General features: G+C 34.2%; 2 protein-coding genes and 1 non-coding gene across 3 annotated transcripts; 1 reads left to right on the forward strand and 2 right to left on the reverse strand.

The window, feature by feature from the left end:
- The first annotated feature begins 119 nt into the window (after positions 1–119).
- On the forward strand, positions 120–8,437 carry LOC126842639 (uncharacterized). The gene is made up of 10 exons (XM_050579682.1): positions 120–307; positions 406–466; positions 2,131–2,334; positions 2,406–2,643; positions 2,714–3,076; positions 3,153–3,436; positions 3,510–3,631; positions 4,647–4,880; positions 5,997–6,346; positions 7,051–8,437. The coding sequence occupies exons 2-10, from the start codon at positions 441–443 to the stop codon at positions 7,360–7,362; spliced, it is 2,133 nt and encodes a 710-aa protein (XP_050435639.1). The 5' UTR covers positions 120–307; positions 406–440; the 3' UTR covers positions 7,363–8,437.
- An 895-nt stretch (positions 8,438–9,332) lies between these two features.
- On the reverse strand, positions 9,333–9,455 carry LOC126843854 (U5 spliceosomal RNA). Its single transcript, XR_007686499.1, has one exon. It is a non-coding gene; the product is annotated as a U5 spliceosomal RNA (small nuclear RNA).
- Positions 9,456–15,441: 5,986 nt separating this feature from the next.
- On the reverse strand, positions 15,442–18,027 carry LOC126843219 (uncharacterized). Its single transcript, XM_050580595.1, has 2 exons — positions 16,304–18,027; positions 15,442–15,791 (listed from the first exon to the last, which is right to left on the reverse strand). Exons 1-2 carry the CDS (start codon positions 17,799–17,801, stop codon positions 15,712–15,714), a joined length of 1,578 nt encoding a protein of 525 aa, XP_050436552.1. The 5' UTR covers positions 17,802–18,027; the 3' UTR covers positions 15,442–15,711.
- Between the last annotated feature and the right edge of the window lie 1,122 nt (positions 18,028–19,149).

A 19,149-nucleotide genomic window follows, 5' to 3' on the forward strand; every position in this document is an offset into this window, starting at 1 on the left:
TTTAGGATTTTCGATTTTCCCGTTGTCATGGAAGAAAAGGCACGCCGTTTTTTTCTTCCATGACCGTCAAACGTCATCCGGGGCCGACGGCCGACGGGGGCGATCGCTGGGGCGAACAACGAACGGCACACGTACATTAAAACATGGCCGCTTCACCGTCTTGAAACGACCGTCGTCCGTTTTCCCAACCGATATAATTAAAAACCAAAAAAATAATAGGCATTAACATCAACCAATTCCGCAAGTTTTCACACCGTACCGGTTAGGTTAATCGAAAAACCTCGAAATCGAGTACGCATCAGATTTGGTAAGTATGAAATACCGTTGTTGCGGTATCGGCCCCGTCGATGTGAAAGGTGCTTATTGCCCAGAGTGTGACCCTTGTCCTTCTGTTTGTTTTTACAGTTTTTCTCGCGTCCGTCAGAGATATTCACGCAGACATGTACAACAGCTCTGGTTATCCAATGTGAGTATGATTATCGACTGTAGAATTTTACTTGTCCACGATATATTAATAATAAATAATAATTATGTAATGAGTAACATTATGTCGACAAGTACTCTTTATTGATCTGCTTATTCGGGTCGGGCCGGTGCACAATGAGTGAAAGGTGTCCTCGACACTGAGGTGGCCGCCCGGACCGGCAAAAAATATTGCGGCGTACGTAGACGACATCGATAGGTATACGGCTTGTAACTAGATACGAAATCAATAACAAATTATCGAGCTACGGAATTATTTTAATTTTCAACTGTAGTGATGAATGTAGTCGTAAAAGTCTCTGACGACCCGTTATTTCTTACCACTTTCTAAACATATTACGGTGTACTTCTATATTCCATACATAGTCGGAACTATAGCGTCGTAACTTATAGTGGACATTTTTTTGGTTTGGTGTACTTATTATAAATCATATATGTAATAAACTACCTAATGTGTCCTATCATTGTCCGATTAATTTGCATAGATATTTTAAGACAATTGATAAATTAATTAAAAACATTCACCTCCGCACGTAAAACTCCGGACCGACTCCAGACGCCATGATTTCTGATAAAAGAAAAAAAACAGTCGCATGGAATTCAGTATTGACACAGATAGGCGATGTAAAAAAAAAAAAATGGACATTCTCCTAAAGCTAAATCATTTATAAACGTTTCTCTTGAAATGTACGTAGTGACGATCACAGATCGCTCGACTACTGCCGCGAAGGTGGACGTGCCTACACCTATTTTACATTGACAACAATATAACTTAATCTAGATCAACTTTAATTAATATTTTGTTGACTGTTCATTATAAATAACATTTAAGTTGTAATAGAATTAACATTAAAAAGAAAATTGATTTAAACAACTATTTGATCAATAAACAATTTAACAAAGTTTTGCCACACCAGCCGAATATTCTCGTCATTTCAATCTTCTAATGCTGTAACAACAAAAAATATATAAAACATTTTACATTACTTTGGTAACTTATTTTTTATGTTTATGTACAATTTGAGTACATTGTTGAAAAATGTCATTATTTAAGTACTCGCATTATATTTAAAAAAGAATAGTGATTAAAAACCAATAAAAATTGGCAACCAAAAGTATTAGGTACACTCTTCTCTGTTTACTGGATGTAATTACCTATATACAGCTTATTTCTATAATTATGATGTTTTTCCCTTTGTTTTTCGTTAATAATGAAATAATCTTGTGCCACTTGCTATTGTCTTGTATTCTAAAAATAAAATCTCTATATTATAATGTTACCATTGTGTGCACCTATTACTAAGTGGTTTTAATATAGTTTTAATATAAATGATTATCACATTAATAAATGTTGAAGAACAGAGTATAGAAGTATAGATATAATTTACATTGATAGCCCACGAGCATATAAAATACAACAACCATTATAGTAATAAAATGGACGCAATAATTTACACTCCATGGCCCATCTATGTACATTTTACTTACGATAAAAGTTTTAAATAGAAACAATTTAACATTTAAAATAAATTCAGACAAATTAATTATGTTGGCACCATATGCAAGCGTTTCACATATTTATTTCCCCATAGTTAATGTTGTATATTGTGACAATGTATTTTACGAAATTTTTTGTTCACCATATAGGTATCAACAACGTACACCTCAAAATCAAGGATATGGCAATGTTTTTATGAAATCCCAGAATGGCAACGCAGATTTTGGAGGGGCAATGTTTAAACCTATGAATAAGGCCCCCGGTGAACTATTGAGGAAACCGAACTGGACTCGTGAATCACTTCAACCGTTCAAAAAAGACTTCTACGCTCCACACGTGGACACGGTCAATAGGTTAGAATACAATTTATTTGGTTGTTGTTTTGTGGAACAAATCGTGTAAACAAGTCGATTATAAATTGTAGGAGTCAAGATGATGTAAATTCCTACCGAAATGACAAAGCGATAACTGTTCGCGGCACAAACGTTCCAGACCCGAGTCAATTTTTTATAGAAGGAAATTTCCCAGAAAGCGTCGTTCAAGAGTTGAAGAAACAAGGTTTCTCAGAACCCACCGCTATCCAGGCTCAAGGCTGGCCAATTGCACTCAGTGGTCGCGATCTCGTTGGCATTGCGCAGACCGGTTCAGGCAAAACATTAGCGGTATGTACAAAATCAATTAAACTAACCAAATATACCCGAATAATAATTGTATTTTTTTATGTTCCATTAGTATATGCTGCCAGCTGCCGTTCACATCAGTAACCAAGAACCGCTCCAACGTGGGGATGGACCAATCGCATTGGTGTTGGCGCCGACCCGAGAACTGGCCCAACAAATTCAAAGCGTAGCGAAAATGTTCAGCTCGAGTATAAGAAACACTTGTATTTTTGGCGGTACCCCGAAAGGACCACAGGCTCATGATTTACAAAACGGAGTCGAAATCGTCATTGCCACCCCCGGGCGTTTGATCGATTTCTTAGAACGTGGATCCACTAATTTGAAACGAGTTACGTACTTGGTGCTTGACGAAGCCGACCGTATGTTGGACATGGGATTCGAACCTCAAATTAGGAAAATAATCGAACAGATCAGAGTGAGTAATAATGGTCCAACTCGATAGATCATTTAGATTGATATATTTCTAAACTTTTGATTATTTGTGAATTCAGCCCGACCGACAAGTATTAATGTGGTCCGCCACATGGCCAAAGGAAGTTCAAGCGTTGGCTGCAGATTTCTTAGTGGATTACATCCAAATCAATGTTGGATCTCTGGAACTCGCTGCTAACCACAACATCCAACAGTTCATTGAGGTTTGCGAAGACCACGAAAAGGATTACAAACTGTTTGAGCTACTGATGAAAATATCCATCGAGCCTGGTTTCAAAGCTATTATCTTTGTCGAGAAGAAAAAGAAAGTCGATGAACTGACCAAGCAAATCAGAAACGAAGGGTAATGTCATAACTCATAAGGAACCAATATAGTCGTGAGTCACATGTCATTAAAATGTTTGTTTTGATTTTAGTTATACCGCAACGTCTATGCATGGAGATAAGTCTCAACAAGACAGAGATCATGTTTTAAATGAATTCCGAAATGGAAAGTCTCCCATACTGGTGGCCACCGACGTTGCAGCTCGAGGATTAGGTAATAAATGGTTTAATAAACTGCTAATATTTGAATATTTCTTTTTTACCTTAAATTGTTACAAATTAGAAATTAATAATATGTTAACTAGCTAACTATATCTATAGCCTGCTATGCCGGGAGGGAAGTGTTATCTTGGCATCACTTTTTATAATAATTTGATAAACAACTCGACTCTACTACGTATTATCCACGATGTTCGATCCTGAAAGGAGGGTCCGACTGGTGTTGAATGTTTTAATAATAACTTGATGACTGTTACTAATTGTCTGTTTTGTGCAGAAATTGTATTGATGTTTTACGACGTTAACAGCCGTCTCACCGATGACGAATTTACGAGTAACCTGTTACTGCGATTATTCATTAAATAAAGTTTTTTTATTTATTGTAAATATTAGATTTTAGAAGTAAAGAGAACGAGCTCACCCCATATACTGTCCCTTCTCCCCATATACTTATCTTCTAGGCGAGCTGATTTCCCCTTCCAACTTTGATACGCTAAATACATACAGATGTTAACTTAAATTTATACATTAAAAGGGTCTACGACGATAATGTTAGAAGTAATGCCGTATGTATTCAATATCAAAAGTATGCGGCCAATAAAGATTCACTTACGTTTTTATTTTTAAAACCACTTTTCAAGTAGTCTTTTTTTTTTTCACTTTTTGTGTTCGTTTTTTAAAACTAATTGATTATAATAATTTCTAAAAAAGATAATAACCTATAAGATTTATATAAAAATATCGGCACATAACAACTTTGTTCTTCAAACGTTTTCAATTCTGAAAATATCGTAATGTTAAAATTTGTTCAAATTAAATTATTGTCGATAAAGACTTGCTCGTTTTCTATTATTATTTTCATATGATTAATTTACTGGCATAAACTAAAGTTAATAATTTTTAATTTGTTTACTGTTAAATTGTAAAAAAAAAAACCAATATTCAATATATTATCTTTAAATGAAATTTGCGTAGTGTTTGTAATGTCTAATGGCTGTTTTATCGTTTAGATGTTGATGACGTAAAATATGTTATCAACTTTGACTACCCAAATTCATCAGAAGACTACGTACACAGAATTGGCAGGACTGGTCGTTCCAAACAAGTAGGCATTGCTTACACGTTCTTCTCTTCAAACAACATGCGCCAAGCCAAAGATCTTATTTCTATTTTGGAGGAAGCCCATCAAGTCGTACCTGAAGAACTCATTGAAATGGCCAACATGGCAAAGAATCACATGTCGAGTAAGTTAAAATATATTTAGAATTCTTACATTTTTAAAATGTATTAACGACTTGTGCGACGACATATAAACTTATAGTCGAGTATAGTTGTTGTTATTCTTGATTTTTAAATATGTCGTCATATTATTTATTGTGGGTTTAATTAGCCCTGTTTGTGGCATTACAAATAGGGCCAGTCACCTTCGTACAAAAGAAAACGTAAGATAGTGTAATACATTTTTTTTAATTTATTATAAATTTATGCGGCGACATATAAATTTATAATCGAGTGTAGTTTTGTTATTCTTGATTTTCAAATATGTCGCCATATTATCTATTGTGGGTTTAATTAGCCCTATTAGTGGCATTACAAATAGGGCCAGTCACCTTCGTACAAAAGAAAACGTAATTAGTGCAAAATATCATTAGCCTGAGCATTTATTTATTTAAATAAATGATTATTTAAAATGCACCTTTATTAAACGCATCTAATCATTTTTAAATAATTATGTATTGGAGAATGTATTACCCATATTTATAAAGAAGTTAGGTATAGGCAATTTTTTGCAAAATCTTAATTTAAAGCTTAAATTGTAATGTGTAATTATTAGTTTAGTAATTAAAACTCTTTTTTTCAGTAGTTATTTTTTTTTTGAACTATTACAGCATCATCTATATCAGTGGTTCTAAAAAAAAAATTTATCTAAGCATAGTTATACAGAATGCATTTACTTAGTCCATTGTTGTTTTAGAGCTACAGCAAAGATAACATCTTGGAAACTTGTCGTATCTGATTTTGAAATTAACAATGTGGTAAAAAAAAGTTATAGCTATTTTAAAAATCCTTATTGATTTTTGTTTATAAGTGATTAAAATTTTTGAAAATTAAGCAAAATGTTTTGCGAAATTAGTGTATTTTGTGTAATTGTTTTCATTACTCAATTTTCTGAGATCGCTAAAATATATTTTTCGTGGGTCTAATTAGTCTCATTTGTTATCATCAAATTAGGCCAGTCACCCTCGTACAAATGTTCTCTGTTGGTTGTGTTCTAGTCGTAAAATTTTTGTCATGAATCAACAAATCCTTAATGACTTCAGTTTCGCGTTTCTTTATATAAATTTTTTTGTTGTTTTTAGGTCGCGCTAAATGGACCAACCGCTACCGTGACGTCAACACACCTTTGGCTACTCAAGCTCCGTACGGTCAAGCAAACAATGCCCGGCAGTCCAACCAAAACTACCAAAACGGATCTAGTTATGGCAACGGCTACACTAATTACAACGCCGGAGGTGCCGCTGGCTACAATAATGGTGGAAACTATACCAATGGTCAAAACTACCAAAACAAGAGCTACAACGGCGATAAAAACGCAGGATATCAACCCGGAACTGGCGGTGTTCAACGCAACGTTGTACCTAAATACCAAAACCCGCAGTATCAACCACAATACAACGGTAGTGCTGTCCCGAAATACACTCAAAATCAGGTATGATTAATTGTGTTTTTGATTTTTCTTCTTTACATGAAATTATTATAAAAATAAAAATCACTTTCATAAACATTATGCGGTAATTATACTTGTATTTTATTACACTATTTTTTGGGTTAAGGGAATTTTCGCTGAAACTAGGCTTTTTTTTTGTTTTGATGTTTTACAATCAATGCCGAATTGGACTCGAGACGACAAACGTTTTAATTAGGTAGTTATAATGACTCATATAAAAATAGTCAACTGTTTAGTTTATCGAATTCTGAATCTTGCAAAGTTGATTATAAAAGCTGTTATATTCAATAGTAAGTTGTTGCGATCTGTAAAGCGGCGGGAGAACTACCATTAGTCACTGAAATTGTAAATGATTAACCATCGTTTGTTTACTAATTGCCTGCTACAAAAAAAACTATCTTTGTTGCTCCTAGGAAGGAGTTTTATCAACTTAGATAGATATTTTAAGAATAAGGTTTGCGTAAACTATGTTTCATCTTATTAATTTTTGGACTGGATCTGAGAATTTTTATCCTGCCATACAGTTTTGCCTGTATTAAAGTAAATAACGAGAAGCCGTCTTATAGTTGACACCGAACAGACGTCCGACGAATTGTAAAAATCTATGAAATTGAAAAATAATATCGTACCAACCGATATGATATGTCTTTGTGCTTGCTGATGATACTATTTGTTTTTGTTTACAGCCAAACACCGTGGGTTACAATCGCAGTCAAAACACGTATGCCAACAATCCTCGCACCAACTACCAGCCCAATCGTTACAACCAACAACGTCAGTTCTCCAACATGACTGACATGTATGCCAACGCTCTACCTCCGCAGTACATGATGAATAACGCCGCAGACGCTTCTATTCAACCTTTGCTCGCCCACAAGTTCTTCCAACAGAACCGTCCCCCGCCAGCCGCCACTCAAGAAGCGTTCCAAAACGGTTTTGCCGCCGTACCCCAACCTGGTTATCAGTACTACGGGCAGCCGCAGACAGTACAACAATAAAACTATAATTAATATAAAATTTAAAAAAACCTATATTTAACGATTGTGACTTCTTATCAAATAATTTTTGGATTTAGGGGATAATTTTTTTTTCTTCCAGTGTTTAATTGCAAATCGAAGTCACATTCCAAGTTTAATTAATAAAGTTAACTTTATTGCTAATATTATACCTATATTATATAATCTAATACTTTCTTTTTTGAAATGCACAGAAAACTTGAAACATCCAGAAGAAATGCATAATATATTGACAAAACATGGTTACTGCCTAACCTTAAATAAAATATTTAAACTAGTCTTTAAAAAGTATAAAAAATATGTGTTTTATACAAAATATTTAGACGATTTGAATGAGTTCCTTTTTTCTTTTTTTTGCCAAGGGTCAATTTTTTATAACAAGTCCATGTAAATTGTATAAAACTCGATAAAATTAACATTATGATATTAATTTTTATTTGTCTATTAATTTATATTGTAAAAAAAAAAAATAATAATAATACTCGATCTGTGATATTTGTTAAATGATGTATAGCGCGAAGTTCCCTAATTTAGATTTTAAGGGATTTATATTAAACGAATATAAATTAAAAGAAAAATGTTTTAAGACACGTTTTTCTGTGGCATCTTTAACAAATCTGGGGGAAATGGAAAGACTGATATGAAAACAATTTCGTATTTCTATTTATTTATAAATGCGGAAAGCTACTAGTTTTGTGTAGTGGTGCAATATATAATGTCGACCAATAAAATGTCTCGGATTTTTTTTTTCTCCAACTAAATCATATTGTGTATCATATTGTTATTTTATTGAGATGTTTTCTTTTTATTATTATTATTATTATTCTTTTTTTTCTTTTTTTTTTTTATAATAGTGATCAAAAAAGTTTTAAGGTTTATATAGTATTAATGTGTAAGTTAAATATTTTTGTTTGTTTTTTTTTTTTTTGTATAAGCTAATATGTGACCCTATTTGTCGATACGAAATAATGGCGTTTGTTTAGAACTAAACGCATAATAATATTAAAGGATCTTCTGTAAGTTTCTACATTAAAGTGCATTTCTTTTATTCAAACAATACATTGTTATTTATTTATATATATTGTGTACCAACAAATTATATTCTACGCCATCCTAGTGTTGCTGTATTTCGTTTCAGTCGTATTATATTCCAAGTCACAATTGTCGGTTGAAACGTAATACTTTTGTGATCATTTGCATCAATCTACAGGTAAATCTTGTTAAAGTCTTTTTGAGACATACAAGGAGAAAGCAGTCCTGACTAATGTTACACATCATTAATTATTTAACATCATAACACCCAAATGGAAGATATATTAAGTTAAACGTTAAACACGCTAACATTTTTTATGCGTAAGATGAATCGTCCAAGATGTCTTTATAAAAATAAAATTTTGCTTATGTTAACTATAAATACAAATTAAGAAAAACATACAACAGTGTAAATCAACACGAATTAGTTTCTCTATAAATTAAACTATGAATTTATTTAACCTCCCCCCAAATTACTTGAAGGGTAAAACTTATTTCCTAATAACTTGAATGTTAAACATTTTTGAGTGTTACCCTGGCCTAAGTTCGAAAACAAATGTATGGCAGTAAAACCCGACTTGGACCGGCCAAATAAACTAAATTTCGATTTTTACATGATTATTATTTAAATATGTACGTATTAACGTGTTCTGATAAAATTAATTGAAAATATATCATTCAAAATTACTGGCCCGGGTTTTTTTTATTATTAATATACAGAATTATGTACTATCCAGTCTCCACTGAGCGACCGCGCAGCAAGAGTCATGACCACTCTGGTAACTGGTTAACCAAACTTAACCGATTACCGTATACCGCAAGTCCATGAGAAATGACATCAAAATATCAACACACGGCTGTCAAGTGACAGGTCTCATTGGTTTCGGTCGGCCACGTTGAGATTATATTCGTTTGATGCGAGCCCAACTCGAGAGTCGGGCGTTAGAAAAATTAATTATCTAGACTCCTTTGAGTGCTCCCCTCCACGGAAATCTTTAGTAAAAGGCGAAAGATTTATTCGTATTGAAAGGGAACCGGAGTTGATCGAAGAGCCGGCGGCCACCGTTACTTATGCCGTGACCGCGGCGGTCGACCCGCTCAGTGAACGGACCCTCGACCCAGTGCGATTTGGCCGGACCCGATGCCAGGAACTTGTGCTGGCCGACCATCGACCGACTCGAAGGACTTGAGAGAACCCACGGACATTGAAAATTCCGCAGTAAGCAGCTTTTCTAAAGTTAACAGCCGGAATTTTGACCGCAGTCACCGGACGGTTTATGAGGAAACGTCGAAAACCGCCATCTACCGGCACCGCGGACCGACACGGACTTGTACGGTAACCGGTGTGTTTTTCACAACCAAACCGCCGTCGTTTCTTCAAACAACAATATTATTGTTTATTTGCAAAAAGAAAGCGACACACACGTTCGACAGCTCCGGACCGGATTTTGTAGCCGATTACTTATATCGGGTCTTGGTCTTGTCTAATTTATTATCATAGCACCGTCCGAAGCGGATGGAGGAAACCTAAGACGGTCAAACGCACGACCGACGCCCCATCTCTCGGACAGCGTTGACGGTTAGCGTATTCGGTAAAAAATGGTAAATATTGCTGTAATACTAAGAAAGTCTACAGTCCACATGGAAATAAGCTGGCAAGGTTGTTGGATAATACCGCAGAACAAAATATGAAATCAGAAAGGACAATTTCAATGTAAACAAAATCGCGGCGGCCATGTTCTAAACCTGCTATAATCATAATAAATTATTTATCTATACACAAGTAAAAAACATTTTGTATAGCTATAATTTATTACGATTATACCTGGTTTAGAACCTGGCCGCTTCGTCTTGGTGTGATAAGTAACACCAAAACGATTTCTTCGTGTAGGTACTGTATAAATAAAAAAATATAATATTGTAAGGTACTTTATTGGACGAAAAATGTAAAATGTTCCTCCCTTCCCCTTCGAAATCGATAAAAACACCCATGGTTGCTTTTATTATTTTATTTTTGAACTATGAAAACACAAGTGTTTCTTATGTTTTTTTTTTTAAGTTTTAAAAGATTATAATACCTAATGATTTACAAAATAATATTGTCTTTGGCGCCGATGCTAAAACTAAATCTTTTGTTTTCCCAACCAACGTCCGTATTTTTGTGATGATTGTTGTTTTATCGAACCACACAGTTGCAGCTTTAGCATGACGTAAAACAATTTTCAAGTGTTTGAATGGCCTTAATTGTATTGTATTGAAAAAAACATTTTCATATACAAATGATGTATATATTTTTCTATAGCAAACTATGCCTTAGCCATAGGCTTAGTTAAATAGGTAATAATGTTATTTGTTATCCGCTGCTTATGTACAAATAAATGACCAAAAACGACATACATATATTATGTAGACAGACTTCGATTACCTATACATAATAAAATGATATGGTTACCTAATTTTACCTATTTACCGTTACCACTTGTTTGATAAATTATATTTAATAAAAATCTATTATCATTATAGAATGTATTGTTAGTAATGTGTATATACTGTTCATCTTTTAACATTTTCAACAATTAATAGTACACAAGTGGGGTAAAAAATTGAACATATACTTCAAGTTATAAAGTTTAAGCGGAATTTTTGTCGTGCAAATATTAAGCAACCAAGTTCAAAAAACACATAACAATTTTGTCAAAATATGAAGAAATAGAATCGACATAGAAAGAATAACACAATAGGATAAATCTGGCCAAATGGCAAAACATATATTTTATGTATTAATATAGTAATTAAGTTTTAAAAATCACAAAAGTACAACAATACAACATAAATATAGGTAACCAAAATGTTGAATGATGTATAATATATAATTGTCATTAATAAAACAATAATAAACCATCGCCTTTTAAGATAACATTGTAATAACAATTATTTAGAAATAAAGTTGAAAAAATACCTATAAAATCGTTGTATTCGTTTAAACTTCCAGCAAACGAGCAAACTGGTTTTGCGCATTACCGTTCTCTCGTGGGACAGTATAAAAGTTCTTACCGAGTTTTTTATCATTTATAATGTCGCACCATTCGTTGTCGCTTTTTTCCACGAACATGTTCTCGTATGACACGAATGTATTCCAATTTACAACAATCTCGTAATCTTTTTTATATTCGCCCAATTTTTCAACATACTTTTCTATAGTGGCGGTATTGGTATTCAGCGCATCGATGACTTTATTGCAATCTTTTTCAGTTTCCAACTTCATCGAGTGATCTTTGCCGAGGAAATTCAATCCATTTAATAGCATAGGGCTGGAACAACGGCTGAAAACAGTTTCTATCCATTCCGGGCGATCTTTTTGTACGCTTTCTTTCCGTGGGTATTTGATCAAGTTGTTCAACTCAACGAGGGTAATGTTCAAGTGTCTTTGCACTTTTTCCGGTAAAATCTTTAGCTGGATGAATTTGGCAAATGCCCGATGGACGCGGTTGCCCAAATCTTTGATTTCTTGTTCGCAGATCTTGGCTTTGGTCGGTGCGTTAGACATGTTTATCACCAACAACACATACGAACCGACCACCGTCAACATGGGGTGTGCCGAGGCCGCCAAAACTTGTTGCTGAAAAGTCTTAAGACATTTGACGTCGATCAAGCGTTGTACCATCTCGAACAGATCTGCTATGGTTGCATGGTTTCCGTTTTCGAGTTTTGCGTTCAGAGTGACGTTCAGAAATAACCTGTAATCCAGTTCGTGGACCTGACGTAACCAATCGTCACTAGACATCATATCGACATTTTCCGAGATTTTCTTTTGGTCGACCGACAACAGGTGGCAGAAGAACATATTTCTGGGATGAAAATTCGATAATTCGTCTTTTTTCCCCTCGACGACGTCGTTTATTACCCCAAAAATGTGTTTCGCCTCCAGGATGCTGTTGTTAAGGTAATCCATCTGTTGTTTCAAACTTTCCATATTCATTTTGCAATTATAGTCTGAATAATTATTCGGAAACAAATCGTTAAGTCCATCATAGCGGACACCTTTCTTCGATTTCGGATCAACCCCCAAATGGTACTTGGTTAACGAATTTTTCGCAATTACAATATCTACATTACAGCAATATTTCCTATCATACATGGGTGTGGGGCAAATTTTATTAATACTTTTCCTGATGACGTCGAGAATTTCAGTATAGCTTTGTATAAATTCGTCTTTATAGAACAGATTGCGCTGAGTATTTTCAAATATACATACACCGTCGAATTGACTTACCAACAACGTTTCCAGGACGTTATTCAAGTATAAATTTATCGTCATCAAATCTTCTGGCAGACCGTAATTTGTTTTGTCACTATTAAGTTCTTCGAGCATTACCAAGACGGTTTCGCCCAAGCTTTGTTGTAGATAAAGACCGTGCAACTTTAAATCTTCAATAGAAAATGTACTTTTATCAGCGGCAAAGGACTTTTTGAAAGAAGTTTCATTAATATGAAAAAAATACAACATGAGCTTGGAGATATAACATTGTTTTACATTATAATTTTCGTTTGTTTTAACGTACGAATTGAGGCATATAAGTAAAATTAAACTGGTGTACCACAGCATGTTGAAGATTTTCTAGTAAAAACAGCTATACAAATTAGTGAATTATTTTAAAACGTATTGTTCTAACGTCTTTCTTTGGTGTTGATGCTAAAACTAAAATCTTTTTTTCCACTGTCTGTGAACGTTGTTTTATCGAACCTCACCTTTGCAGCTTTTGCATGACGTAAAACAAACGTTAGGTGTTAATATGACGTTATATGTTTCTTTAGCAAACTAATGCTTAGGCCATACGCTTCGATAGGTAACATTTTAGACCGCCTAAAGAAATAATTTATTATGTTTAGTAGTACAAATAAACGACCAATGACGGCATATACGTAGGGACACTGTAAATATGCATAATAAAATATTATAGTCGCCAATTTTTAACTATACCCGTTGAGAGATGCTGGTTGAATTATTACAATAGAAATAATACTAACGCATGTGAAAATTCGTAAAATTTGGTTTTTAAAAAAAATAAACATTAAATGGTATAATTTAACATGATTGTTTGAAATTTACCGTACCACACCGCTACACGCAGAGGCGGACTGGAGTAAATATCAGCCCATTAATTACTTTTAATCTAGCACACGCACCAATTAGGTTATTTATTTGATGTTTAATGCTAAAATAAATTAAGGGCCCAAATTCTCTATGTTAAGTTACTTTTGGCCGGATCATATAAACAATTATACTATAATAAAAAAAAAATATTCCATGGAGCTTCCAGGTACAGCATAAGGGCAAGGAGATTAAAAAAAATTACAAGGAGGAAATAAACTATAGACAATCGAGTGTCATTTTTATATGATCTAGCTAAAAAGTTTTTGTGTAGTAACTAACGCATGTGAAAATTCGTAAAATTTGGTTGTATACATTTTTTTTTAAAAATAAACCCTAAAAGGTTTAATTTTACATAATTGTTCGAAATTTACCGTAACGCAACGCTACACGCAGGGGCAGACTTGGGTAAAATATCAGCCTATTAATTAATTTTAAACTAGCCCACGCACCAATTAGGTTATTTATTTGATGTTTAATCTTGTCGTTTAGTGGTCTTCAAGAAGGGGGGGGGGGTTATGGCTAGACATCATAATCTTCCATCTAGAGAATTTGGTTTTGTAAATTTTCAACTGTTATATCATACTTATTCTAAAGAACAAACACTGATATTATACTGATGACATAATGTTTTAGGTATTCGAATTACTATTCTAAGTGCTTTTAAGCGCGTTGCTGGTGCTGAAAGATGCAATGTCGCAAACTATGGGCAATATTGGAATTTTGAATAAGTCAATTAAAAAAAAAAAAAAATCAAATTGGCTTTTACTAATAAAAACAATAAAATTACTAAAAATAATACCTCGAGGCTTATGAAAAATAATTAACAAACATGGTCGAAATTTATTAAAACCACTTTTTTTGTCAGACTATTATAGTCATTTCTATAAGGATAAAATGTGTTTTCTCATTTTAACTGCTTTGCGGGGCAGGGGAAGGCAAGTGTGTGAGGCCAGTAATAAGAGTAGTAACAACCAAATTTTCACAATGTATAGGGTAGAACTTTATCTATACCATAGAGTTTTTTATTTTGTCGATATCTTTACTTCATATTTTTTTTTTACAAAAATACTCTATAATTACATTGTTTTGCTCCCCCGAACACCTACTATGAAAAAAGTCGCTTGCGCCAAACAGCTTTTAAACGTAAAATGTTTTATTATTGATACAGTCTTTGAACAATAATTATATGTATTTACTTTTTTAACACTTAACAGATAATTAGACTTAACAACGACTAGCTTTAGAGTTATCAAAAAAAAAAAAAAGGTTTTAGTTGAATGTTTAGTGTTTACCAAACAAATATTATGCATACCCTAACATATTTACCTGGACTGGCATTATTAAAAAAAACAAAGTCGTTGCTAACACTGACTAGCTAACCAAACATTAAACACATTTTGCGAATTTACTTATGTCGGTTGAAATGCTAACAATTTATTAATTTCTTATTTCGGTCGAGGTATAGGCTTATCCCCTTTGATATTATTACTTATTTGAATTAAATGACTAGATTGTACTTTTCTAGTTAGAGTCAAAAACGAAATTTTCATATTTATTTATGAGATTTTTGCAAATTGTAAAAGTACAACATGATTTATAATTACTCGCAAAACGTAAAGTGTAAACATATGTATAAACAATACTTCAGCAAGTAGGGCAACCAAGTTTTAAAAATATCTCGTTCTGTTGTGAACGCTGATTATGTATATCATGTTTTATTTTTTAGTTATAAAAAAGCACAAGTATTTATTAGGGATTTTAGAAATATTCAACATTGAAAAAAACAATACAATATTATGATAAATATGACCAACACTAGAACTATACATATAAAGTAAACTTTGAATAATGTATAAAATAAGAATAAATCCACACTTTTTAAGAAAACAATGTAATGACAATTATTTAGAAAGAATTAATTGCATTTAATATTCTAGAAAAACCCGTTAAGACTTACAAGAAACTAAAAATATATAGAAAATTTCTACAATTCTAGAAGTATTTTTAGTTTGTTGTAACTTGTAAATCAGTTATTGGCGAATTAAAAATCATAGTAGCTTTGCGTAAATTTTTACAAGTGGTCTGACGAATTTGCTTAGAATATTTAAATGTAGTTAATTCATTAAAAAAAAAATTGAATTCGTTTAAACTTTCAGCAAAAGATCATCATGGTTTTCTTGTGATTGGCAGCATTCTTTGTCTTCGGACATAATAATGCTATAACCTAAAACAAAATAATACAATTTGTTTTTATTATTCGCACAAAGACTTAAAAGTGTAATAATATATGTTGGAAGCCAATTGAATGTCAATATTATATAATTAGTTACATTTTTTACAGCTGAAGTTTTAAAGTATGCAGTGTCTCGTTTTTCACAAGTATGTATAGCCGCTATTTAGGGGGAGGAGTTTAGACGTTTATTATCACTTATAATTTTGAAAATAGCACCCCAAAAATATGAATCTTTCATAGTACGCGTATATTGAAGTGATGGGGTTTTCTATAATATTTCCAGTTTTAGAGCACCTTTGCTGATTTTAGCGAAATTCTAGCGCCCCTTCCAGTATATAAAATCACTATTGTAAGTAAATTATCATATTATACTCTGTCACACGAGAGAGCGGTAATGGACAGAAACCACTTGGCATTACTCCTGTTTAGTTTTATCTGCGCAGGCGCACACAAAAGTTTCCGCGCGGTAGCGTTCTCTCGTGGGACGGAGTATAAGTACTTACCACATTTATTATTCTTTACAATGTCGCAGTATTTTTCGTCGCCGCTGTTTTTCTGGAACATGTTTTCGTATGACACGAATGTATTCCAATTTACAACAACGTCGTACAATTTTTTGTAGTTGCCCAATTTTCCAACGTACTTTTTAATAGTGGCGGTAGTGTTTTTTAGCGCACCGATGACATTGTTGCAATCTTTTTCAGTTTCCAAGTTCATCGTGTGATCATGGCGGAGGAAATTCAATTTGTTAAATACCATCGGGTTGGAGCAACGTCTGAAAACCGTGTCGATCCATTCCGGGCGAGCTTTTTGTAGGTTTTCTTTCCGCGGGCAATTGATCAGGTTATTGAATTCCTCGCGGGTAATGCTCAAATGTCTTTGCACTTTTTCCGGTAAAATTTTTAGCTGGATGAATTTGTCGAATACCTGAAGGACGGAAGTACCCAAATCTTTGATTTCCGAATCTTTGTCAGTCGCGTTAGACATGTTTTTCACCAAAAGCAAATACTCACCGACCAACTTCAACAAGGGGTGTACCGTGGCCGCCAAGACTTGTTGCTGATACGTGATAAGACAATTGACGTCGAACACGCGTTTCATCATCTCGAACAGATCAGCTATGGTTGCAAGGTTTCCGTCTTCGAGTTGTGCGTCCAGTGTGACGTTCAGAAGTAACTTGTATTCCGGTTCGCTCGCCTCACCGGTTAGCAAATCGAGGTCGGCATTTTCCACGATTTTCCTTTGGTCGTCAGACAACAGGTCGTAGAACAACATTGTTCTGGGATGAAAATTCGATAATGTGCTGTCTTTTCTCCCGACGACGTGCATCGCCTCCAAGGTGCTGTCGTGGACGTGTTCCATCTGTTGTTTCACAATGTCCTTGTTTACGCGATACTCAATGGGTTTTTTTAAACTATTCGGCAACAAATCGTTGAGCTCATCGTAGTGGACGCCTTCCGCCGATTTCGGATCAACTTGCGAATGGTACTTGGTTAACGAATTTTTCTGAACCGTAGATTCCATATCGCTATACTTTCGGGGGCATATTTTATTGATACTTTTCATGATGACAGTGATAATTTCACTATAGATTTTTTCAAGTTCTTTTTTATAGTACACATTGAATTGGTCACCTGCTATTATGCATTTCCCGTCGAATTTTCTTACCAACAACGTTCCCAGGACGTTGTTCAAGTATAAATTTATCGTCATCAAATCTTCTGGCAGACCGCAATTGTTTTTTTCACGATTAAGTTCATCGAGCATTGCCAGGACGGTTTCGCCCAGACTTCGTTGTAGATAATCGCCGTGAATTTTCAAATCTTCCTCGGTAAATGAATTTTTACTGTTGTCAAATGAGCGTGTGAAAGAAATGTCATTAATATAAAAAAAGTAAAGCATGAACTTGGAGTAATAACATTGTGTTATATTAATATTTTCGTTTGTTATAACGTACGAGCTGAGGCTTATTAGTAAAATTAAACTGGCGTACATTAGCATGGTAAAGATTTTTTAACGAAAACAGCGACACAAATTGGTTGTAAATTATTTGATTACGATTAAGATGTATTACTTTGACATTGGTGCAAAAACTAAATATCTTTTTCCTTAATAACTGCGTGTTATGAAAATTTATTTATCGAATTACACCTTTGAAGCTTTTGTAAGACGTAAAACAAATGTCAGGTGTCAATATGACGTGTTTATGTTTCTATAGCAAACGAATGCCTTAGCCTACGCGTAGATATTAATAATAGAATATTTTTGCACACCTAAGGAAATAATTTGTTATGTACAGTAGTACAAATAAACGACATATACGTAGATAGACTGACAATATGGCATATGCATCATCAAAAATAAATACATACAAAATAAAAATAAAATGTTCTTTAATAATTATACGACTACTCTTAATCGTGTATGTGCTGATCAATGCTTATCAGTTAGCAGTGAGATTATTTTATGTCTGTATAGTATTCAATATCATTATACTGTTACTGTTGAGCTGTCTACGTCTAACTATACGTCATTTCCCGGCTGCCAAGTAACTATTTTTTTGTAAAATGGAATCATGGCGTTAATATATTGTACAATAATATAATACAGTACGTATACTGGAGTTTGGTCGTCACGCATTCTAAGTGTGCATGTTTGTTGTAAACCAAAATGGAGGTACTGACAAATGACGTGTACTGTAAATGATGTATGACACTCGAGATTTGAATTGGAAAAGAAAAACTTCGCAGTTTAGTGAAAATTCAGTATCGAGACTAGTTGCAGATCGCCAAAGAAATGATGCTTTCAATATTATCACCAACAACGTTCGTCTTGAGCCTAGTGGCCTTGTTAAGCTTGATGGCCTCGTTGAGCACCACACCGGTACTGTCCCTGGAAACCGGCTACACTTATGGAACGGAGGAAAACCCGACGGAGGGAGACCTGTGCAGAGATTTGAAATGCACGTATCTGTGTTCTGGCCTGACGCACGTGCGTTTGGTGAAACTTTTGTTAGAAGACAAACGCTCTTTGACCAAAACCGTGGCCAATCTGACGTACCGCAACCAAATCCACGGGGCGATATGCACGCTATACGACGTGAAAAATACGTGGAAATCGGCTCGTTGTAGTTGCTACTGTTGTACGTGAACACGGTGCAGTCTTGTTACGAACAATATGTCGTCGACAACGCACGCGAAGCCGATGATTGTCATTATATAGATAGACTGACGGCCATTAACAATTACGTGGTGGACAAAATGCAAGAAGAACTGTCAGTCGCCGGTTGTAGATCAGAAAACCGGTTGGACACGTTCGAAAACTGGTACGTGGAGAAGGCAGCCGCCAT

Source organism: Adelges cooleyi, unplaced genomic scaffold (genome assembly GCF_023614345.1).
Source record: "Adelges cooleyi isolate 19-005CV unplaced genomic scaffold, UGA_ACOO_1.1 ACOO_flye_CR_arks_rails_tigmint_CR_PRNA_574, whole genome shotgun sequence".
Taxonomy (NCBI): domain Eukaryota; kingdom Metazoa; phylum Arthropoda; class Insecta; order Hemiptera; family Adelgidae; genus Adelges; species Adelges cooleyi.

Bases quoted from the DNA above. Each gene is read 5' to 3' on its own strand.
- LOC126842639 (XM_050579682.1), top strand. From the start codon at position 441: ATGTACAACAGCTCTGGTTATCCAAT. The intron at 2,335-2,405 runs GTTAGAATACAA...TATAAATTGTAG, and splicing joins CACGTGGACACGGTCAATAG to GAGTCAAGATGATGTAAATT. The intron at 2,644-2,713 runs GTATGTACAAAA...ATGTTCCATTAG, and splicing joins GTTCAGGCAAAACATTAGCG to TATATGCTGCCAGCTGCCGT.
- LOC126843219 (XM_050580595.1), bottom strand. From the start codon at position 17,801: ATGCTAATGTACGCCAGTTTAATTTTACTAATAAGCCTCAGCTCGTAC. The intron at 15,792-16,303 runs GTAAGTACTTAT...ATTTTGTTTTAG, and splicing joins TGTAAAGAATAATAAATGTG to GTTATAGCATTATTATGTCC.